At 39.5% G+C, this 24,296-nt stretch overlaps 1 protein-coding gene across 1 annotated transcript; it reads right to left on the reverse strand.

Moving 5' to 3' along the window:
* Positions 1-2,665: 2,665 nt before the first annotated feature.
* Positions 2,666-23,670, reverse strand: brdt (bromodomain, testis-specific). The gene is made up of 21 exons (XM_026917615.3): positions 23,034-23,670; positions 19,449-19,730; positions 18,280-18,417; positions 18,050-18,191; positions 17,417-17,544; positions 16,969-17,334; positions 15,846-15,974; positions 15,509-15,724; positions 15,246-15,421; positions 14,880-15,157; positions 14,664-14,765; positions 12,862-12,993; positions 10,870-10,928; positions 10,656-10,755; positions 8,375-8,737; positions 7,967-8,067; positions 7,116-7,212; positions 6,945-7,015; positions 6,619-6,812; positions 5,808-6,006; positions 2,666-4,748 (listed from the first exon to the last, which is right to left on the reverse strand). Exons 2-21 carry the CDS (start codon positions 19,611-19,613, stop codon positions 4,680-4,682), a joined length of 3,225 nt encoding a protein of 1,074 aa, XP_026773416.2. The 5' UTR covers positions 19,614-19,730; positions 23,034-23,670; the 3' UTR covers positions 2,666-4,679.
* Positions 23,671-24,296: the final 626 nt, after the last annotated feature.

The raw sequence follows: 24,296 nt of genomic DNA on the forward strand, positions 1-24,296 counted from the left end.
CACACACACACACACACACACACATATATATATATATATATATATATATATACAGTAGTTGATACAAACACACACACACACAAACACACGACTTATTGGTGGTGGAGGCATCCGCATCGACAACAAAACAAGTAGTTCTACTTGTTTTATTTGTATTTCATACTCCTATATACGGACAAGAGTGAGTCATCCAGGGTGTCTGCTTGCCATTGTTTATATATTCATATATACATTAGTTTGTATAACACTATCCAGCTGCTTGCTAATGCTTTTTTCTCGGGTGGAGAACAAATTTAGATTAGATTAGATTCAAGGTTATTGTCATTGCACAGAGCAGAAGTACTAACACAAGGAAATGTAATTTACTATCTAACCAGGTAGAGTAATAGTAGTAAAGTAAAGGAAAGCAGAGAAATATTTATAGACTCCACAAGACCTCTGAAGGTGTGCTGTGGTATCTGGCACTAAGATGTTAGCATCAGATCCTTTAAGTCCTGTAAGTTGCGAGGCGGGGCCTCCATGGATCGGACTTGTTTGTGCGGCACATCCCACAGATGCTCAATTGGATTGAGGTCTGGGGAATTGGGAGGCCAAGTCAACACCTTGAATTCTTTGTCATGTTCCTCAAACCATTCCTGAAATATTTTTGCAGTGTGGCAGGGCTCATTATCCTGCCGAAAGAGCCCACTGACATTAGAGAATACTGTTGCCATGAAGGGGTGTACTTGGTCTGCAGCAATGTTTAGGTAGGTGGTACGTGTTAAAGTAACATCCACATGAATGCCAGGACCCAAAGTTTCCCAGCAGAACATTGCCCAGAGCATCACATTGCTTCTGCCGGCTTGTCTTCTTCCCATAGTGCATCCTGGTGCCATCTCTTCCCCAAGTAAGTGACACACACACACACACGCACCTGACCATCCACATTATGTAAAAGAAAACATGATTCATCAGATCAGGCCACTTTCTTCCATTGCTCCATGGTCCAGTTCTGATGCTCAGTGAGGGCGCCCATGACCCTGTCGCCGGTTCACCGGTTGTCCTTCCTTGGACCACTTTTGGTAGGTACTAACCACTGCATACCGGGAACACCCCACAAGATCTGCCTAATGTTACAGCTGATCAGTGTATGTATAATGACATGATACAATCAACTACTATTGTATTATAGTACTCGTGATCACTTGAATAGAATGGTTTTACAATTATACAATTTATACTGTGTATCTGCTGAATACTACATCATAGTATGTTTTGTTTACATTCGCAGCATTTTTATTATATTATTCTTTTGCACTACCTGCTATATCTGACATTTTCACACAAGAACTGTGTACTGGTCAGTGCTGCTCTGTCTCTTACTGTGCCTATTGTCCTGTTTTAGTAGTTATCGTACTGTCTTGTGCTATTTGCACATGTTTGCATGTGAACTTTGTGTAGTAATGTGTAGTCTCATGTAGTTATGGGTTGTTTTATGTAGCATAATGGTCCTGGAGTAAAGTTATTTCGTTTCACTGTGTACTGTACTAGCTAGTTAAAATGGTTGATACGGTTGAAATAACAATAAAGCCTCTTGACTATACAATTGTGGAAGAGTAATGATTTATAATCCTGCTATCTGGTGTCATGCAGAAGACAATCGGTTCCCTTCTGAGTCTGGTTCATCTCAGGGCTTCTTCTTCATGTTGTCTCAAGGAGTTTTTCCATGCCACTGTTGCCTCTGTCTTGCTTATTAAGGATCCATAGCTACTTCTGCATTTCTGTCACCACACTGCTTGTTGGTTAAAAACCCTGTGCAAAGAAAATTGAATTGAAATTGATAATAAGGGGGAAACATATGATTGAGCCATCCAAAGGACATGTGTCCCATCCAGGGTGTATTCCCGTCTCACAGCCTGTGTTCCTGGGACTGGCTCCAGATCCACTGTGACACTGACTAGGATACAGCAGTTACTGAAGATAATGAAAATCTTATGACTAAGATACATCCCTACATTCTGAGTGCAATTCCAGATAATCTATTTGCAATATTTTTATTTTAAAATGGAAGAATGTGATAAGTAATAAGTACACTTATGTGTTTTGTTGGGATTTTGGACCTGCTCCCTGGAAAATGGAAGATGTACAAAGTGGAGAGAGGAAGCAGTCAGTTTAAACACTGCAGCATCAGCGTAGTTTAGTGACATGTTTTTACAGTCACAGAATTGTAAAAGAACAGACGAGAATTGAAAGTGAGTGCAAAACTGCCCCATTCATTTCTCAGATTTGTCAGGGAATCCTTTCTTCTGTCCAGGCATGGCTGATCTTAATGATCTAAAAATGCCCCTGGTCTGTCTAAGATATGTATGAGGTTTCATTTTTGGTAACCACATTATACTGTTTGCTGTAAAAATGCCTTAAGGTGGATTATTTTGGACTTTTGTGGAACAGCACCAACTGTCATAAGAAAAATAAAGAATGATATGAAAAAGTGAAGCTGGGGCTAATTTCTTTCTAGCCTAGACTGTAGATTCATGTAACCTGTCAGTGATAGTTGTATCAGGTGATCACACAGTGATCTTCATTTGGGCTGATATTCTTCAGCCTGCTTCGCTGACACATCCATATCACATCATTAACTGTGACTGAGAAGGCACATGTGAAATACGGTCTCAGGTGTAATGAACACAAAGAATGTGGATTATTTGCTCCATCCTCTAAATGCCTTTTGAGGAGAAACTGAAAGCAGATTAATTATCCAATGCAGCAGATAGACAGGTTATTCAAGGCACCAATTACATGAAAGAAAAGATCACAGAACTTCAAGTTTAGTGTTTTTTGGTTTGAACAAAAGGATTACAACTTTTCTGTTTAGCATGCTTGTTACTTGGAGGAAACTCAGTATGAACTCCATAGTCTTTAAGAGTGTGTAACAGCCTGCCCCACATCATTACTATGCCACTGATGAAATCTCATAATGTAATGCATTACTCAGTTTCATTGTTGAGCTGTTGATGGATATTATATTTTAGCCTCCCATCTAATATCAGCCAATAATGGTTCTGTTGTATGTGTATTTGCACGAGAGAGACTGTTGAAAGTAAAATTCATACATTGGCAGTACATCAGTCCTAAGAAGTAAAGGCAAAAACATGTACATGAAAATAGTTTTTTTTTTATTTGAGTTTTTTTTTTTTTTTTTTTTTAATTTACTGGAATATATGGTCACTATGAAATAACCCCATATCCTTCTTCACTTCGGTTCTGCCAGGATGCTGAGTAAAGTGCTTGAGTGATGGACAGAAGGAAGTCAACGGAGGACGGATGGCCACAAGCATCAGGGTCAAAGAAGCAAAACACTGCATTTTCAACTCTGCACAAACAGCAACACCTTGAATAAACACTGACCACAAAACTCTAACTTTAGGCATACTAATCTGCATAGTACTGAGTCAACAGTGACAGTTTTCAAATACCTGAACAGTTAAAGCAACACTAGGTTTTTGCTGTGCATCTTAGAAAGGTTAAATGGAATGGCACAATGGCGTTATAATTCACTTAAACAATTCTCAGTAATCAAAAATAGTCCATCACAGAATGACAAACAATTATAATTACTAATTAACATATGCAAAGGTCACATTCATATGCATGTTACTTCTACTACAGGCAAAATACTGATTATTTAAATTGAACATGAAGTTACTTTGCTGTCTAAGATGACTAAGAAGTAAATGCAACAACTAGAGAGTAAATGTATGAATCGCAAATCCAATAAGCAGACTTGTAAAAACTCAACTGATTTTAAGTTTTGCAACTATTACCACAAAGTTGTTTTTACAACGTTCATATTGCGATTACAAATCACAATTTACATCCGTTCAGCTTTCATGCTACAGTTAGGAAATCAGTGGATACTGCCCAAGAATATAGTTACAACTTGTAAGGCTTTGAGAGATGAATCTTACTATTGTAAAATATTGAGCTGTAGAGACATAACACAAAAAAACGGAGCAGGCGGGGACTGAACAACATGTTGCAGCTATACAGTTACATGTTTCGAAAACTGACAATGGAATGTTATTCACATACAATTGTTTTAACTCCACAAATATACAAATCAAAGCACAATTTGTGTATTTCTAACTTGCTGCATTATAGACTCAGTCACATTACAGTTTCATCAACAATCAGTGCAAGACCTGTTTCATTACTTCATGAAAGCAACGATGGACACCATTTTCAGTACAAAATAAAGGGGAAAAACAGAATGCAAAGTAAAACATTCTCAGTATTTGATGTGCAATCACCATTTTAGTTCATTTACTGCCTTTCACAAAAGGAAGAAGTGAATGTGTGTACTTCAATACTGGAAATTAAGCAAACATCCAAATACCAGTATTATTAATAATTATATCAATTCAATACACAAGCAGCCCATTGCATGGCCCATTGCATGCTCCACTTAAATTGTACACTGTACAGTATCAGCTTCTTAAATTTTACTACAGCCACTTCAGTATAAATGTGCTAAAGTAAAGTGAGAGAAACACATGTTGAGATGCTAGAACCCGTTTCAGTCACCAGGACTCGTGGAGCTTGTTAGGAAGCGGAGGAGACCAGCTACTCTTTTCACAGAACAGTAGCATATACATTTTTTAAACAGTTTTTTAAATTTATTTATTTATTTTACAGTCATTTCAGTCGAGATTCTTCTCAAAGGTGGCCATGATGTCATGCTGCATGGTCATGTCAATGGTTCCAGACATCTTAAGAGACAAAAAGGAGGGTAGGGGAATCATTTAAACATACATGTTAAATATAACTACTTAAAAGACATGCGTGTTGCTGGTGTGGCTGCAGGCTTTCAGTCCAGCCAAATAGGAGGCACATGTGATAGTTTGATTAGAGACTGATTAAAGTTAAACTGATTAAACAAGTGAAATCAGGTATGACTCCTGCTTAGTTGGAACGAAAGCCTGCAGCCACACCGGCCCTTTGTGGTTAAGAGTGTAAACTCCAGTGTGGACATGCTGAAGAATGCTGGCTACACAAATAGCTACCCAATTCCAATAAATTTAACTGACTTCTCATTATTACACAGATGTGTCACTGCTGGAGCAGCTAACCATACACAGCTAGCATCACTCAGTAAAACAGATTATTGAATAAAATAAGGCAGATTGTCTGATCTCTTCCGGAAAGGTTGGGGGTGTGGCTGCAGGTTTTCGTTCCAGCCGATCAGGATTCCACCTCTTTAATCAGATCACTTTGGCCTTCAGTTGACTTCAGTGGCTTCTGATTCATTGGAATGAAAACCGGCAGCCACACTGGCCCTTTGTGGATAAAATTGGATGCCACTGAAACAAGGTAGGTTGCACAAAGAAGTTACATTAGCTGCATACTGCTTGCAACAGATAGCAATAGACAGCAAGATAGTAATTATTGCAACAGATAGCAATAGACAGCGAGATAGTAATTAAAATCTTTCATTAATTTCCATTCACAATTAGCAGTTCCACAAATTAAACCTTTTCCACAGCCTCAGAACTGCTGCTGGTTCAGAGAACTGGTCCGTGTTTGCCATCAGTCTGAGGACTGAACCATTCTTTAATTTGGTGCAAGTTTTCTAGCATAAAACCATTTATGGAAGGGTGAAAGCAAGTCAAAGTGAGATCTTGGTCACAGACTATGACTACTGATTTGATACAGACAGCAGAACAGGTGAGAACCATCTCTTTGCAGTGGAAAGCATAAAACTGCTCCAGATTAGGCAAGGGGTCTGTGGAAAAGGGTTCACTGGAAAAACACCGATGTATGGTACTCACAGCTTCCCGTCTGCGTCTCTCCTGCTCTCTCTTGCGTGCCATCTCTCTTTCACGGTCCATGGAGCACAGGGTAGGAGTAGAAGGTTCTGGCGTTTTAGGTTGGTCTAAGACGGCTGCCATAATGGGAAGCTCTGCAGACTCCAACTCTGTCCTGGAAGCCTGGATCTCTGGTTTGGCCTTAGAAAGCTGCTGCGTCAGGCTGTGAATCATTAAAAAGCAACATTGTCAGTAGTTTTATACAGTACTGCTGAACTTGCTGTTATGCAACCATTCACAGAGGGCTACAGCCGTAGGGACTCAAGTCTAGAAGCAAATTAAGACATGAGCTGTAATGGGGATCCAAAGCAGTCCTTCTACAGGAACTTGAACAACAAGCAGACTTGTGATTGTGCATCTCTTAGCAGTTTTCTTCCAGAAATACAAAAACTGCCCTGAACACTCTTCCACTCTTAAGATAACTAGAATACAGTATAGAAGTTGCCATGACTCGTGCAAGTCACTCAGCACTAAGCACTTCCAGATAATAAAAGGAGCCTAAAAGACAAAACATATACTAGTGGTGTGAAAGTTCCTTCCAAAAGGATATGACGCACATCTTGTTTGCAAGATCAGTGCTTAAATGTACAGTATGAAAGATCAATTTAAGCCAGCCAATGACTAATAAATTCTGGTTTGATGCAAAATAATGCAATTCAGTACTGTAAACACAGCTCAGTGTTGATCAAAACAGTGTTAGGGTTAAAGAGTGAGCAGTCATGCCTATACTCGGACTAAAGGCCACAGAAGCCCAGTGCTGGCACAGCATTCCCACCTGCTTTTGTCTGAGCCACTCCTCTCTCGGCCAGCCTCCAGCTGGAGCTTACGTGCCCTTTCTCGCTCCTCCTTCTCCATGGCAACTTTGCGGAATTGTTGGAAACTCTCCTTGGATGACCGGATGGCAGAGGGAGCAAGAGTGGCCATCTTGCCCAGGCTTGTCCAGGAGTCTGCATGCTTCAGAACAATTTCCTATCAAAGTCAAATGCAAATAAGATTAATCTAGCAAACTAACTGATACTAACTCTAGCATTAAGATGCAGTGCAGTGTTACTCCAGAACCAGGATTGGGGAAAATACAATGCATGAGATATAAGGAGATACCGTTTTAGCCATGCTGGGCTTGTGATCTTGGCTGGATTTGTGCGGTTCACCATCTTCTGTGGGTTTAGTCCCTGTGTAAAGTGTGAAAGAGGAGAAAGAAGCTCAATGAAAACAGTTCTGGCTACAAATACGGGCTAGAAGGAAGAAGACTCTCTCAGAAGAAATGCTGACCAGGCATTGGGTGCAGCTGAGCAAAGGACTCTCCCACTACACCTGGGTCTCCCTTATCTTCCTTCACATTTGCCAATGGGGTGGACAAACTGGGACACTGATTTCAGAGACAGAGAGAGAGAGAGAGAATGAGATATGCTCAGGGGAAAAAGCAGTTGCACAGCTGAGTCCAGTGAAGCAGCTGGCTATGCAGGCACTTGGGGCATGTCGAAAGAGAAACTAGAACTCACATTAGAGCAATAACTTCAATATCCCTGCCAAATCAATATATAAAATATATAGCTTCAAAGACAATCCATTTTTAATTTAGCAGCAGTGAAAAAAAGACAAACCTTTTCAAATTCAGCCTATCTGAAAGCACAAACATACAATGTAGTTCCAAAGCTGAGTCCAGCCTCAGCACGAGGTGCAAGAAACTCCCCACCCCACAGCAATTTGCCATGTTTCATTTATTGTTTAATGTTTAATTTATTAATGACTGATACATTCGCATTTTGACATTTTATAGTTAGATTTAATTTATTTGATATACAAATTCCTGTAAATGAGCTGTTACTATAGAAACAATAAGGTATTTGAACAAGTGCATTAAAATAAACCTTGGCCGTTGAATGGTGGGCCAAACTGCGAAATAAACAAACGAATAAGTAAGTAAATAAAATAAATACAAAAATTTTTAAAATAAATAAAAATAGAAAAGTCGGAGGGAAATGAGATCACAGATCGTTCTGTTTCTTCGGTTCTCGAGATTGAACACCAATAAATCCTAAAGTGATAGAAACAATGCGAACATCTTCTACTACTACATAACCAGAACCATTTGGAAAACTGTAAAGGACCATCAGATTTACCTCCTGCTTAGTGATGGGCTGGTTTCTTGCCATAGGTGCTGCAGAGTTTGAGGAGGGCAGTCCAGGAGGAGTGGATAGTGGAGAAAGGAGAGCAGGGAAACCTGACAAGTTGAGAGAGTTTACAATGAATGGACGGGTAATAAAATTCTGAACAAACATGAAATACAGGGAGCTGATAGCAGGAGCAGGGTACTGACAGAAAAGAATGCAGCCATGAGTTTAAAAGACACAGAGACAACAAATAATTCTAGCAACAAGACAAAAACACAATGCTTAATCACGCAATGGAAGAAAGGCAGTGCATGCAGAGCTAATCAGTCTCACGGGCTTGGCGTTTGAGGGCCACAGGTGGATGAGACAAGGGAATCGAACAGGCGGAAATCACGGCGATTGAGAGCAACATCTTACCTTTCTGCTGAGCCTTAAGCAGAGGATTTACAGTGGCAGCAGTTGGGAGGGGGCATGTTGGGTCTGTGGAAGCAGATGCTGGGGAACTATGGGCAGGGAAGGAACTTGGCGGACTCCTAGGCCAACTGGGTGAAGCAGGTGGATGTGGGCAGGATGCGGGTGGAGACTTTTTGGGTAGCATTGTAATGAGGGTATGTGGGGAGGACGGAAAGGAGGTGGAGATGTCTGCGGCAGGAAGGGCAGTGGGAGGCAAGGGGCTCTGCTCACTGGGCAGATTTAGGGGGGTCATCCAGGTCTTTCGAACTAGAGGAGTGGCTTTGGCACTGGGTCTGGAAGGCTGAGGAGGTAGCTGGCTGTGCAGAGCTAGAATGGAGGGTGCGGTAAAGGTTTAAGATGAGAGAAATGATGAATGAAAAGCAGAACCACTGGACACACCAAATTGTCATCATCAAGTTCTATTTTTGGACAACTTTGGCACTCCGGAGATAAAAACTCTTTCTTTTAAACCTCCTTATTTCAGGCAAATATGAAGGAATACTGCATGCTTCTTTAGATTCTATTAAAGCTAATCACCTTTTGCCAATGATTTCAATAGCCAGGTTTCCATCCAATATTTGCACTGTTCTGTCATCGACAAAGTGAAAATGCTTTTAAAATAAATAAATAAAGTTTGTGAAATTTGCTGTCTCCTGCCTGCTTCCATCCAGTTGGCCTTTTACTTATAATATAGTCTGCGTGTTGACGTAATCCTTTATAAAAAAAAAATGACTTGTTGCACAAATTTTGGTGTACTGCAAAAGAAATCTGCCCTTGAGCCATTTCCATACATAATTGTGCATATTGCAAATTGTTTACATTTTGTATCCTACGACCTCAAATCTTTGTAAGATGGAGAGTATCAAAACAAATAATTGAAATTTGCCATTGAATTGAATTGGCTTACTGTCATTTTAATTTCACAAATAATTGCTATTGTATGAAATATCAGAAGACGACATCAGAATAGAGAAGTTGCTCGTCTGATAAGGGCAGTTACTTGGAGCCCTATGTGACGAAGCCCATGGATCTGGGAGATACCACATAACAGGGCCTTCTGGAAGGTAGTGGTAGAAAGACACTTCACAGAAAGTTTCTGGCTACAGCATTTTAGAATGTCACAGCCCATGTTTGAGATGTACCAATTAATTGATGTTGCACCCATCGTAGGCTGCCACCAACCACCGGTTCTGACCCGAAAGCGGATTGCCATCACCCTGTTCAAGCTGGCAACCTGCACCGAGTACAGAATAGTGGGGGAAACTTTCAGGGGGTTAGTAAAATGACCTTCCATCGATGAGTAGCTATATGCTGTGTGGACAGTTAATAAAGAAAAATTAATGTGGCGTAAGAAAAATTAATGCAGCTTTATATTAATGCGGCTGCTGAATGTAGCGGAGTAAAATTAAATTGCAGACCATAATTCCTTGGCGCGTCTTTTGGTTTATGGCGCACTGGATGACAAACACTTCCCTATCCTTCCCCAGACAGATGGCTACGGCAATTACATTTATCACAAAGGCTGGCCACCTAGTGTTCTCCACGCATTTGTCAACCGTCATGAGACACTTTTTTGCGTGAATGCCATTTTTCTCTACAAAAACTTTTCCCAAACTATTTTTTCGCAACATTTGAGGTATCGGAATAGAATTTATGCGCTGAAGTTAAACGAAAAAAAGATTACGTCGACAAATTTTTTCGATAACTTGCATTTCCATCAGCGTTATCAGTAAAAATTTCAATGTGCTAAACCTTTTTTTGCAAAACATTCTTTGGATGGAAACGTAGCTAACGAGAAGATTATGCTGACAGACATCATGTCCCAAAGCATGGGGTTGCATGAAAATTGATAGAACATTTAACAACATAACTCTATATTTAAATGAGGTTTTTCTTTTGGTCATACAGTTACCAGTCATGGAGCCTAACTCCATCCACTGGACAAGAGTGTGGAAGAAAGACATGGCTGAAAATATTATGACTATAGAAGATGAAATTAAAAAAAAAAAAAAAACATTTAAACTGTGATTTAAAAAAAAAAGTGCCGTCATTGTATTTCTTGACCATCGTTTTAAAAATTTGTTCGTTTTTCCATACCTACACCACGGTGCACCATTAGAATCCCCAGTAAACATTTGTACGTCATTTATAAACAAGGTAACAAACTTTCTCTTGCGCGCTCTCTCTCTCTCTCTCACACACACACACACAAAAGAAGAAGGGGTGCAGATGCAGTGAGCCTAACCTGGCGGCGCTTTGGCCTCCTCAGCAGGTGGCTTGGTGGCCTGCTCAGACGGGTCTTTAGAGGACTCCTTCATCTCAAGGGCAATGCTCTTCTTCAACGCCTGATCATGGAAGGAGGGGGAATTTTGTTTCACTGTGTTGCATGAAGTGAAAGGCTCCATGCACCCATACTAAAAATAATCCTGAGGTCAAAGCTAAAGGTCATTTTTCTTTACCTTGTTTTTAATTTTGGTGCCATGACCATGGGCTTTGTTTTTCTTCTTAGGTTTCTGCTCTGCAAGACACGTATAATGAATTTGAGTGCAAGCTGTTCAGGGGCAAGGGCTGAGCCTACACTCCATACACTGCTACTGTCTGGCCGGTCTTTTCCAAGACTGGTTACCCATGACTTGAAATTAAATAACAATCACAGTTTAATTAAAACCATAATTATTCTAGACATACACATGACAACAGGACTAAAGCTAGTTAGAAGTTCTGGAAGAGTGAAGTGTCCTAAATTCTGTCCCTTTACATTCTGAGGTGTGCATGCTCAGCATACGTGAGTAGAAATGTGCATGATATCTGCCATAGTGAACGTGATGGTGAGTAAAAGTGAAAGCAACATGTAATGGCAAAATAAAAGACAAAACACACCACTAGTCTTAAAATGTACAACAGGTATCTAGGAAAATGAGTTTATTTGAATCTCCGGGTGTCAAACACCAAGGTCAACGAGTCATCTTTATACCTGCTTAGGTAAATAATTTTACACAGCTACAAAAAAGATGCTTGCATTTTAGCAGGACAAAAGTCTACCTTCTAAAATAAAACTTTGTTTGGTCCTACTATACCCACGCCAATTACAATCAGCTCAGTACCTCATACAACATTATGATGCATTTTCATACAATCGGTTTTAAGATTCTGTTTTGTTACATATATAACTTTACAAAAACCTATAATATATTTACAAAGTGAAGTAACAATCTAAACAAATGCAACAAGAGAACCACACAGTGATGACTTAATGCAGCAAGGTTTAAAAGAGGAACAGCTAGAACTCATGGATGATAGGATGTCTTACTAAGGAGAAATCTGTGATAACGTCTTCACATTTTCTGTCTCAGATGTGTGTGTGCCCATTATATCTGTGCAGTGGTAGGCAATATGACTATCATAGTTAAATTCTGTACATCACAATATGCTTTTCTGGGCCTCACTGATGTAGTTTTAAAAAAAAAAAAAAGAAAAAAAAAAATTTTATGTGCCTTTGTTGCTGTTTCAACATGTTAGCATAACTAAATTACACACATCTATGGCAATTATACAGTCAAGCATTGTAGTGATGTATTTTTGCCATGTTGTCTGCAATGTTGTCATATTGCTATACTGTCAGTGCCTACATTTAACACTTTAACTGAATATAGACTTTTGTTTTATTGTGTATTACTTAAATAACTCACTTATTTGGATTTGGACCTTAAATGCTTTCAATCGCAAAAGCTATTGTTAAGAAACGACAGATTTGAAGCCAATCACAATAGCTAGCTTCTATTCTTGAAATTAAAGTCTTTTCAGTGTATCATATGGGCTCATTTTGTGGTGGCACATTTGTTCAGCACAGTTTGAATGAAAGCGATATCTGGCATTTCCCTGCACTGAGCACTAGCTGGCCTCATTTCAAACTACAGCACTGACTTAGAGAATGCCAACAGACATAAATAAGTGATTAGGATGAAACGTGAACAAAATTATCAAAATCTACAAAATAAAAATTGAAAGGGAAAAGGAGAAAAAAAAAAAAAAAAAAAAAAATCACCACACAACAGGAAAATAGCACCCAACAAAAACTGTAGCCAGGGAGTGTTTTGTAACAAGACTTATTTGCTCATTTGTAAGGAAAAGTGCACGAAATATACAACAAAAAAGGCTTACACCCATTTAACAATATCCAAACAAAAAAACTGAACTCAGTAGCATTCAAGTATCTGGTGTTCCAGTATTTGTTAAAGTGACACTGGTTCTATTATTGGAAAAAAACAATGTGTCCAAAAAAAGATAATCTTTTTTTTTTTTTTTTGGTTTGTCTCCTTTTCTTCCCCTCAACCAACTAGTGAAGTGTGGGGAGGTGGAGGTGGGGAAAATTTCAACCTTGCCCCGGAGAGGGTTAAAAAGGTGAAAAAGGTGGGAAAAGAGGGAGAAAGTGCTTGTGGAGATCAGCTAACCTGAGTCAGAGTCACTGCTATCAGAAGAACTAGAGTCAGAACTACTGCTGTCAGAACTGGAGGAGGAACTGCTGCTCTCACTAAGGCGGGAAGAGAGCGCTAGCTCCTTGGGCTCTGCTGCCATAAATTCACCTAAAAAACATGGAGAAAGACAAAAGCTGGTGAGCTGACTGCAAAGTGGTTAAGCTGTGAGATAACTTAGTACGTATTTTTTAGACAAGACCCAAAAAAAGTGTTAATGTACAGTATATTTTGTATTGCTATACAAGTCAGCATAACACCAAAGAAATATCCTGAGATCAGAAAATAACAAATGAATTGGAATCCTGACAATGCCACAGCCATCCATGGCAGAGCAAAACCTGCTCTTTACACTCTCCCTTGTCAATCTGAGCAACATTAGTTTAGTTATTAGTTATGGCTGTCTGTAAGCTTGTGTGTGGCTTCTCATGTCTTAGAGAAAATGTGCTAATGTTGCATTCAACTAAAGCCCCTGGGGGTTGGGAAGTGGGACCAAAAAAAACCACAACCCTCCCAACTCAGAATTCCTACTCGGAAGCTCAGGGTGGTCTCCTAAACCCCAAGTTCAGCACATGAATTCAAATGAACAAGACTGCTCACAGCATCAACAGTAGCACATTTATTTTTAAATGCATTATACTGTATCTCCTGGAATTCACACACAACAGTCTACAGAGTTTACAGAGCATGGTAACTCAATCAGTCTTTACAATCATGGTGAGCAGAAAAGCATCTCAGCATGCACAAAACATCTAACCTTGAGGTGGATGGGCTACAACATCAGAAGACCTCATCAGGTCCGACTTCTGTTAGCCAAAAACAGGAATCTGAGGCTATAATGGGCACAGGCTCATCAAAGGTGGACAGCTGAAGATTAGAAAAAAATGACCTGGTCTTTTTTCAGTCTTCAGCTGTCCAATTTGGGTGAGTCTGTGCCCATGATAGCCTCAGATTCTTGTTTGGCTGACAGGATTGGAACCTGATGTGGTCTTCTGATGCTATGTGCATTTCAAGATGCTTTTCTGCTCACCATGGTTGTAAAGTGCTTATTTTAGTTACTATAGGCTTCCTGTCACTTCAAACCAGTCTGGTCATTCTCTGCTGATCTCTCCTAACAAGGTGTTTCAGCCTGAAGACCCTCTGCACACAAGAGGTTTTGTTTTTCGCACCACTCTTTATAACTCTAAAGACTGTTGTGTGTGAAAATCCCAGATCAGCAGTTTCAGAAATACTCAAACCAGCCCATCTGACACCAACATCCATGCCACAGTCACAGAGATTACACTTTTTCTTCATTCTGATGTTTGATGTGGACATGAACTGAAGCTCTTGACCTGTCTCTGCATGATTTTATGCATGTGCTGCTGCTGTATGATTGGCTGATTACTGCATAAATGAGCAGGTGTACATGTGTATCTATTAAAGTGGATGGTGAGTGTACTGCTTTGAGGAGGTAAATATACATCACTCATCACAGTTAGCTGGCTAAATTATAGTTAACAAAAATCAAACACGGAGATGCCCATGTTTTTTTAACCCCATGTTTTTCTTTGTAGCATGAACACAAAGGTGGAATATCACATAATTCTGTACACCTTCAAAACTACTTCAAAAACTTTAAATTGTATGTTGCTTTACTTTACAAATGACACAACCATTTGTAAAGTAAACAGTTCCATCAAGATCCTGATGAAGGAAACCATCATGTATAAAATGTAATCTTATAGTCTGGAAATTATGGATTGCCGTTAGTTATTAAAATGGAGAAAATGGAGCCTTACTCTTTGCTTTGGTCCTCTTGTTCGAGTTCAGCTCTTCGCTGGCATTCTGTTTCCCCATCTCCTTTGTCTTTTCACCTTTGGGGGGTTTTTGGGGGTTTTTCTCTACATGGAGAGAGAGAGAGAAAAAGAACAGAACAAAAAACAAGTATATGTGAACATCGTCTTTAACACTAGCAAACTCCTGATTTTACCTAAACAGTGTAGTAGTGTACTCACGGCCAGGCCCCTTAGGCTTCTTCCTGAGGCAGGTCATGACAAATGTCTCCAGAGCTCGGAGCGTAGTTGGTTTGAGTGTCTCAAAGTCAATCTCAATCTCTTCAGGGTCTGTGTCTCTAAGCATAGGCTCTCTGGCCTTGATGATATTCACCACTTTGCCTAGTTTGTCTCCAGGCAGCTTGTTGATGTCCAGACTCAAACGTCTTTTCTCCTCATAGGACATGGGCGGAGCAAGCTCTTCTTCTTCAGACTCGTACCCTTTGCTCTCTATATTCCTCCTGACCACACAAGAGCTTGTATTTAGACCAGCAAAAATACAAAATTCACACAAGAAAAAGGCATGAGTATAGGTGAGTGTTCACCAACCCTGATGACTTGCTGCTACTCGACCTCTTGTGCACTTTCTCTGGGGCTGGTTTCCGCACTTCACCACCCTTTCGCTTTTCTTTTTTTCTCTTCTCCTTCTTTGACTTCTCTTTTTTCTTTTGCTTCAGCAAAGGTGTTTGGGTCAGTAATTGCAGTTGCTCCCGCACTGCCTTTAGCTAATTGACAGAGGTGTTGCCATTATTTAAAACAGAGACAAAAAAATCTACACAAACAAAAGTATAAACAAAAATATTGTGCAATACCTGTTCCTCCAGAATAGACAGTCTTTGTGCTCTTTTCTCTTCATCTTCCTCAGAGTCAGACGAGCTTTCTGACAAAGAAGACTCCGAGTCACTGCTCTCAGAGCTGGATGGACTTTCTGCTTGCTCATTTTTCCCCCTTTTGGGCGCAAGGTGCTGGCTAGGAGCCGAAGGTCCCGGCTCATCTGGGATCTTAGCAAAGCGGGACTCAAAAACCTCCTGAGCAGAGGAGACCAGCACTCATGGTCAGTCATCTCTCTTACAATGCACACCAGGCCAAGACATGACCTTGGTCAGTATATTCTAAATTCAAATCAAAAAACAAGATGAGCTCATTTACCTGGAGTTTTCTGGCCATAGCCACAACCTCGTGGTTCGGTGGGTTGTATTTGTAACAATTTGAGAACATAAGACGAATGTCTGCAGCAAACTGCAAGGCGTCTGTGTACTCACGACTGTCCATCTTTTTCTGAGAAGAAACATCAGTCACATGTCAGCTATCCATCATGTGCTATACAAAAACTTCCATATTTCAAGACTTTATAAACCCTTTCAAATTACCCATCATCTAAACTCCACTGTTTTAACAGAGCCTGCAATGACATTTACACAATTTCCCCTTACCCCAAAACAGGGCTGGCTCTAGATTAATGAGGGCTCTAAACAATATATGAATTGGCTCCTCCTCACCAGAATGGCTGATTTTGCTTCATCATTCTCTTGAGACGGTGAAAGAAGACTGCAGTTGTAGTTTTGCCTCTTTTAGTAACTTAGCAGAATAAGTGCCAACTTTGACAGATACAGTGTATACAATGTACAAGCATTTGATTGGCTAGAGGTAACAGGATGTTTGCTGGGCTTTATGTCTCAATTATAAATCAAAAATATTTCGAATTAAAACTATCAACTTAAAGGAAGAACTTCATCTTATTAGAAAGAGCCAGCTCTGTCCCAAGTGTACCTGATCAGCTACAAAAACAAATGTACATTTGTTTCTTTAAGCTTGTATTGGTGTTACAAGTCCTAAGTTGCTAATACATAAGGGAAAGTTGTCTCCAACATATTTAACTACATGCCTAAATAATTGCACAATCAGCCAAGTTTGGTGAAACCATTTGAACATAAACAGTTTCACGAACAGTCTATAGCACAGTTGTAGTACTGGCATTTTTTTGTCCAATTTAATAAAAAACCCTGTACTGTACACCACAAAAGCAACTCTATTCAAGATTACTGGACAATTTGATACAAAATCTTTGATACAATTTGATATGTGATGATTTAAGTATACAGTTTGACCAATGTTAAATTTGCTAATATTAACAAATTAGACCTATAGCTCCAGTGTAAAACTAGAATCACAAACTTTGAACACCAATCAGGCCTTAGATGGTCAATTAAACATTGGGTAAAAGATTATGCAAATCAGAAGTTTAGCCAAAGTATTTAATTCTTGATCTTACTTTAATGGTGCCCAAATCCATGGGCTGATGGATGATATCATGATAGTCATGCAGGCCGAGTGCCACAGCATCCACGGGCTCATAGAAGGGCCAGGCGTAGGCAGCGTGCCTCTTGGCGAACATCTCCTTCATGATACCGCTACAGTATTTAAGTCTTTCGGGGAGCTTGGCCCTGCGCCCCACCTGGTGCTGCTGTGGTGACTCGGGCAGGTCTTTACGTGGTGGTTTGATGGGTCGCCCGCTGCCTCTCCGTGAGTACAACTTCAGCACCTTCGGTTCTGAGACACAGGGAGATGACTCACTGCTGGTAAGGACGGGGGCAGTGGGGGTTGTGGTGTCTGCTTTTCTTTTCACCCCCTTTTTTAACTGAAAATGCAAATAGATATTGAGGATCACATCTCTGTCTCAGTTAAAAACATCTGCACATCTTTATGTGAAAGAAACTGACTTTGGCTTCAAGCTGCGCAGACAGGGGCGTGGATGAGATGGTGTGCAGTGCCTCAGGAGGGATGACAGTCACTGTCTGTTGAAACACAACCTCAGACACAGGAGACTGAGGCCGCATTTTCCCCAGTCCTATTAAAGTAGACAAGTTACTTTTTCACCCTCAACATAACTGCACAAACTGCATACAGAACACAAAACCAGAAGGGTAGAGCGGCAATCACACCCTGGGGTTGAGAATCCTTTTGCCCAGAATGTTTTGTGCTATCCAAGTTTCCTTTGGACAATAGTGATCTACTGAATTATATTAAGCTGAGCTTCACACAATACACTTCTGTTAGATTCATCTTTTTATTTAATTGCTGTAATCTAAATACTGTATCTGTATTGTTAGTCTTTTGTAAAATAAACAAACAAAAACCAAAGTAGATGTCAATGCCAATGGCATCCACAAGGATACCACTGCCAACCACCCTAGTCCTACTTGTTATTAATTTGTATTAGTTCCTATGGCCGAATCACAGCCGTGGTGATATTCAGTACAACCACACTCTTGTTTGTGAAATATTGCTTTATTAAAAGTCACTGACATAAACAAAAAATTCCCTAACTGAAGCTGAGATCTATCAAAGCATACCTGCAGCAGACATCCTCCTTCCTTTCAGAGGCGCCTTGTTGGTAACTGCTATGATCTCACACTCGTCCTGGGGCATTTCAGCTACTTTCTCGAGAAACAACTTCTCAAGGGCTTGGGCCATCAAAACTATGTCATCTCCCGGCTGAAAGAAAATGGGTTTCAGTTGGGCTTCAACAACTTAAAACATATACACAAATAGGCATCTGTTTTAATAGTAGTAGAGTTTTTACCCGATTGTACATGTAACAATTTGTAAACATTGTGTTGAAGTCTTCAATACATTCCAAAGCCTTCCAATAGTAATTATTTTCAAGACGTTTTTTGATGGTGTTCAAGTCCATTGGGTTTTTGATTATTGTATAATAATCCTGAAATCAAAACAGAAAACAATGTGAAAATTTTATTATTCATTCTTTCACAGAAAAAACATACACTCAATTCATTACATTTGATTTGTACAGAGGTGCCAGTTTAAGTCTCCCTACCTAGTACCCACACACTTATCACATACACCTGCACTGTGTAGGCATGCGCGTGCTGAGTGAATACAGCATCGCCCTCTATCCTACAGAAATAACTGCAGAACCACTGCTGACAAAATAATTGGGGCAGACCACTCTCAGGACAGCAGTGACACCCACATGATAGTGCCATGCTAACGTGTCTCATGCTGGACAGAGCATACCAGGCATAGCAGCATTTGTCTTCAAAAAAATTAATTTCAGTGTTACTGCTGGTAGAATAGCCATTGAGTGCATTTCAATTATAGAATAAAAAGAGCACAATTTGCCCAAATTGGTCAATGTTATCAATATTAATTAGATATATAACCACTATCAGAAACGTAAAGATAAAAGATTTATCTAGGCTTTACCATATTTAATTCAATTAGCTGCTCAGTTATCAAAACTTACTTAAATGACTTTAATCAGGTTTTAGCGCATTTAAAGCACTAAAACGTGTTTCGCTGTACCATTAAGACTGCCTCATAGAAATGTAAACCAGAGATTCACAATCTAGCTCTTGGGGCCCCTTAACTGTATTTTGGTTCGTTCCAGTTTATAACACATGCACCAGCCTCTATTCCTGATTCAGATGCATTTGGACATGGAACAGAATAAATGTGCTATCTCTAATATAATATAATATAATATAATTTCTAACACGCAGTGTAAGTGAGAAGACCCATTCAACAATGGATAGAAGCAAATAAGCAAAGGCTTCCCATGCAGGCAATGCAAACATCACCAACTGATTGGCTAAATGCAGCTGATGGGAATAACTGCACAATATTGAGAGTGAATAGAATGACCATTGAAAACCTGTAATTGAACATGTATTGTTAGTACATTTAAAACCCAAATCTGTGCAGCCGGAACCCCCATGAAGCCCAACTCACAGGCAGGTTGAGCTGAACAGCATCCACAGGGTGCCTGAAGGGCCAGGAGAACTCATGCCTCCACAGAGCTCTGACCACCACTTTCTCCAGGTATTGGAGCTGGTTGGTGAGGCGCCCAGGTTTTTTATGGTTCTTGTACTCGGGGGGAGGGGGGTTCCTGTTCATGCTGAGCACCGGCTCTGACGTGGTCGGTTCTGCTCCAAAGACAGGCGTTTGCAGAGAGATGTTCTGAAGCTATGTCTGGCCACCTCAGCATTCATTACACATCCTCTGCCTGTGCCACTGTGAACAGGGAAAGCAGTTTGAGCACAGTCATTTCACCCTGCAGCCATGAGCCAAACAGCCCTTGCTCTTTTAACGGCTGTTTAGTAAGCATACAGGCTAACTTGTAGTTCCATCTTTTATGGAGTAAAGGAAATAAAAGAAGCATTAGTTTTTCCTTCTTTGTTCAGGATATGGAAACATATCAAAATTATTCTCCATTGGAGTTTAATTACGTATATGCTACAAATGTAGTAGAAAAGACCAAATGATTTCGCTCCAGGAGACAGTACACATTTTCGCTCTCTCAATACACCTGAACCAGGTATTCAGTGCTCTTCATGGCTTTGGTACAGGTGTGCTAGTAGTTCATAAAAGAGCAAAATTTGTCTTGCAGCAGCTGGTTGCACTAAAACATAAGATCTATCAAAACCTATTCTGAATGTAAATGGCCACCACGTTCAAATTTATGGAAAACCAAAATATAAGGGTTGCAATAAGTAGTACAGTTTTAACATAGCCTTCAGTTATAACAGTTAAAACTTACACCTATTACCTAGTAAATGCAACATCTGATGTAAACAAAACTACGGTGTAATTCTGTGCACTTTTTTTTTTTTTTTTTTTTTTTTTTTAAAGTGCGTGTTTACTGACAATAAACGCACTTCATTTTCTTCTACATTTTGCGAGGAGTATAAAAATTTCTTCATGTGGGAAGTATTTTTTGTGGTCCATGATTACTAGACATGGCAACCTTGTTGAAATACAACTTAACAGCACATACAAACATAAGTGATTATAAAATAAACTACAGCCCAAGCAGCCAAATGACCACTTAAGCGATGGTGCAAAATGTCAAAGGTCAATCTGAGATTATTGGTAAAGTACACCCCAAAATACTTAAAATATTTTACCATTATTGCAACATTACATTTTATTCTGTTGTTCATCATATTCAAATACAGATTAAATTTGCAACAACTTCATTATCTTTCTTTCCTATTGTTTGTTACTAAAACGCTGTTACTGCACAAGAGCTCAAACAGAGCAAGCACATAAATTAGACATAAAACAGATAATTTGGGTCAACACTATCGTATAGTCCATTTGGGTTTTGTTAAACTTCTAGAGACAGATTTTCTTGAAATAAATATTCCACTAAGAAAAACAGACACTAACCGGTTCCCTGCATCTCGGTCATGGATGTAATATTTTTTGTGTATTTTGGATTGTTACTGATTGATTGGCGATGGTGAAATGAGTCAGTCTGTGTGACAAACTTTTGAACCATGATTATTTCTAGTTCTACTAGTTACGACATCTGTAGACTTTCGGTTGTACCACAGACAATGTGCTACTTTCAACCTATCTACTCTCAGCATATGGTTTAGTATGGACTCTACGCCTCAATTACATTCAACTGGTGCAACTGGCCGCAGTTCTACAGCTAGATCTTATGTTTAATCGTATGCACTGCCCCCTGCTGGCCACACTAACACACTGGTTTCGTTCTTTTTACAAAGCATCTGCAGGTGAAAATGTGTCCTTCAGTTCATCAAAACTCATAAGCAGATAAAGTTATTAACATCCATCTACCTGCCCCTACACACTGACTCAAATTAAAACACCAAATTAAAATGAATCTGAACTACAAATTTTAGATTATCAAAAAACTAAATAAAATACCATTCAAATACAAAATAATAATTAAAAAGAAATAGTATAATTATAATTATAATCAATAATTTAAAATCACTTCTTTAAACTTTGTATTGTAAGCAAGGCTAACCCTGTAGCCATGGTCTGTTTGAACCATAGTACATGCAGCAGGCAGCAGTCAAGTCCACATTTGCAGCCTTGGACTATAGATGATGTGACTATTTAACCCACCTAAAACCACCACAACTCAAACAATACAGATGTCAAGCATCTAATTCACTCATTATACTTTAAGCTCTCTTGGTCGCACAAATGAGAAAACAGGCACAAACTGTTAAGAACTTTATCTATTTCTATTTTTATTCAGACGGTACATTGACTTTTACACAAATAACCATATATCAGGTATTTTATCACCTGGTCCTTTAATTCATCCTGAACATCTGAGGAACAAGAAACCAAGTTTATACTTTTGATTACAAAAAAACATTCTCTTTATTAAGTTTTTTTTTTTTTTTTTTTTTAGATCGAAAGTCTTAAGAAACTCGAAAGAAAAAGAAACAGGAGTAGTAACTAAATTACATTTTATTTTCTAAAAAAAATAAATATATATATATTTACACATTTTCTACATTCGTTGCGGATTTAACAGTTAAATGTGGAGATGAGCATGCGAATGAAGACAGTCATACAGTTAGGTTTTCAAGTCATTACTGCTGTGGAGATCATTTCAGCGCATTATGTTAACGCTGTAGCCCAAACTGTTCCCTCCTCCCAATACAAATAAAGTACATAAATTAAGCAATAATTAAATTCTACAGCCTATGTAGTCACTATACAAATCAATAGGGGGCCATTTAGGACTCCGCTAAATAGTCACTCGGACGCTACCTCTGTATTAGCTAGCGAGCACCGCGACTGAAGATTTGTTGAGAATGGCTTGAAAACGAGCCAGTTATTTAAGATTTATTTAAATACATGCATTTAGTATTTATTTAAATTCCAAACCACCACAGATGTGAGACATGTAAGAAATGCACAAAGCCACTCTCCCTTGTCAGAATCGTTAGCTAGCTATGACCTTTTGTTCTGCATGACGCAATCGAGTGAAATCAAATAACGTAGTTGACAAACAGAGCCAAAAGAATAGCTCCAGAGTAAATTAAATACTAAGTTACTAATAAGTAGATTCAAAATGAGTCCAAATTAAATATAATCGTTTTATTCGCATTTGGTTCGTGTAAAACCGTTCAATTCAATGTTGTGAAAACCAACTGCTGGAAAACAGGCAACAAAATGGCGACCCGGCACGGCCGAAACAAAATGTCTCAGCCTCCATCCCAAATGGTGCCTTATCCCCTACATAGGTGCCCTACGTGCGATATGAGGTAACGGACTCGACGTCGCATTGTAGTTCGCTACATGTCCTCTAAGCAGCCATTTGGGATTTAGCCGCAAGGTAGCTTAGCTTCACATCGCGGAGGGAAAAAAAAACCCAGCAACTGCTAGCTGAGCTAAATATCCCCGCCCCAAAGACGACATGTAAGCTCGCTACCAACTCACTGACTGCGGACTTGAACAGTCTCTCCGACTCGCTCATGTTGTTACACTGCTAGCTAAACAAACATAGCTAGCTCAAATCTGTACCGTTACTAAAACATTTACCTTTCCGTCACTGGCACAACAAAGAATGTTTTTAACAGTGCCGAAGAAGTTCTGCTGGAAAAGATGACCAAAAGCAGGCTCTTGAACGACTGTTTCGTCCGGATACAAACTCTACTTAAGTTTTGAAATAAACTTCTAAAAACAAATAATTCGCCTTTTTCCAAACACCAGTCTTCAATGGCGGACGTCTCTCACAGCAACATGCCCGCTATTTATACCCTTCTGCTCGGAGGTCGGCCTCCGATTGGCCAATACCCTTCACGTGCCCAGGTTCTCCTTCTCTTTTCGTTTGAGAGGAAAATAAGCACGATTATAAGCAAAGAGTAACACGGTGGAAAGCATTTTTATTACCAGTCAGTCTCTCAGGATGCAATCAAAGCTACTAAAAATAAATTATATTAAGTACCCGACCTTAGAAATCGTAAAAAAAAAACAAAGACGTACGTCAGAGTATTTTTTCAAAAGTGCGACATAACTGGTCTCGTGACATCACATGACCATTCTAGAACATTCTACCACCTATCTCTAGATTTGTTTTTCCTCTGTATGGACGCTGTTGCCTAATTTTATGGGTTTTTCCGTTGGCCATCGCTAAGCTTCTTCACAAGTATCCGACTATCGTTCATTCCAGCAGCTTGAAAATTCTCACAAAGAGAACAAGGATACGATAGAGCTGAGAGGCTGGGGAAGGGAGGAGACATCACGTTTAAGCGCATGCGTGCTGCGTTCCTAGTGATTGGCAAAGAAATTGGGGCTTTATTGACGTCAGGTACAATTTTTTTTGTAGTTTGGCATATATTACGGATTATGCCCAGTACTCGTTTTGATGAAATTGATAAATTCTGTAATGAAGACATAAGTAGGCTGTCTATTACTTTGCCCAACTTTAATAAGTAGTCTCTTCATGCCTGGAAGATATGCTCCATCAACAATTTCTGACTCACAGGCTTTTTATGGAATAGCATTCTTCTTATACTTATGCTGGAGTAATGCTGCCCTGTTTGCCACCAGTTGTGGCAATTGTTCGACAAAACAATTACAAAATAAGGTTTTCTCTATAATAATGACTACTAACTTATTTTCGCAGACCACATTGCTGTAGTCTCCCTGCAGGGACACTTTGTATAAAATAAGAAAAATTTTACAATGATTGGACCCAATTGCACACAATTGAATAGGATAACTTTGTATGCTTGTAGCATTACAATTTTCCTTCACTGGAACTAAGGAGCTCAAACCTGTTCCAGTATGTCAATGCCCTGT

The sequence above is a fragment of the Pangasianodon hypophthalmus genome, chromosome 2, assembly GCF_027358585.1.
Source record: "Pangasianodon hypophthalmus isolate fPanHyp1 chromosome 2, fPanHyp1.pri, whole genome shotgun sequence".
Lineage (NCBI taxonomy): Eukaryota > Metazoa > Chordata > Actinopteri > Siluriformes > Pangasiidae > Pangasianodon > Pangasianodon hypophthalmus.

Coding starts and splice junctions, on each gene's coding strand:
- brdt (XM_026917615.3), bottom strand. CDS start 19,613: ATGAACAGGAACCCCCCTCCCCCCGAGTACAAGAACCATAAAAAACCT. Junction 17,545..18,049: donor AAGGAGGATGTCTGCTGCAG/GTATGCTTTGAT, acceptor CTACTTTAATAG/GACTGGGGAAAATGCGGCCT. Junction 7,016..7,115: donor TCAGCTGCACCCAATGCCTG/GTCAGCATTTCT, acceptor CACTTTACACAG/GGACTAAACCCACAGAAGAT.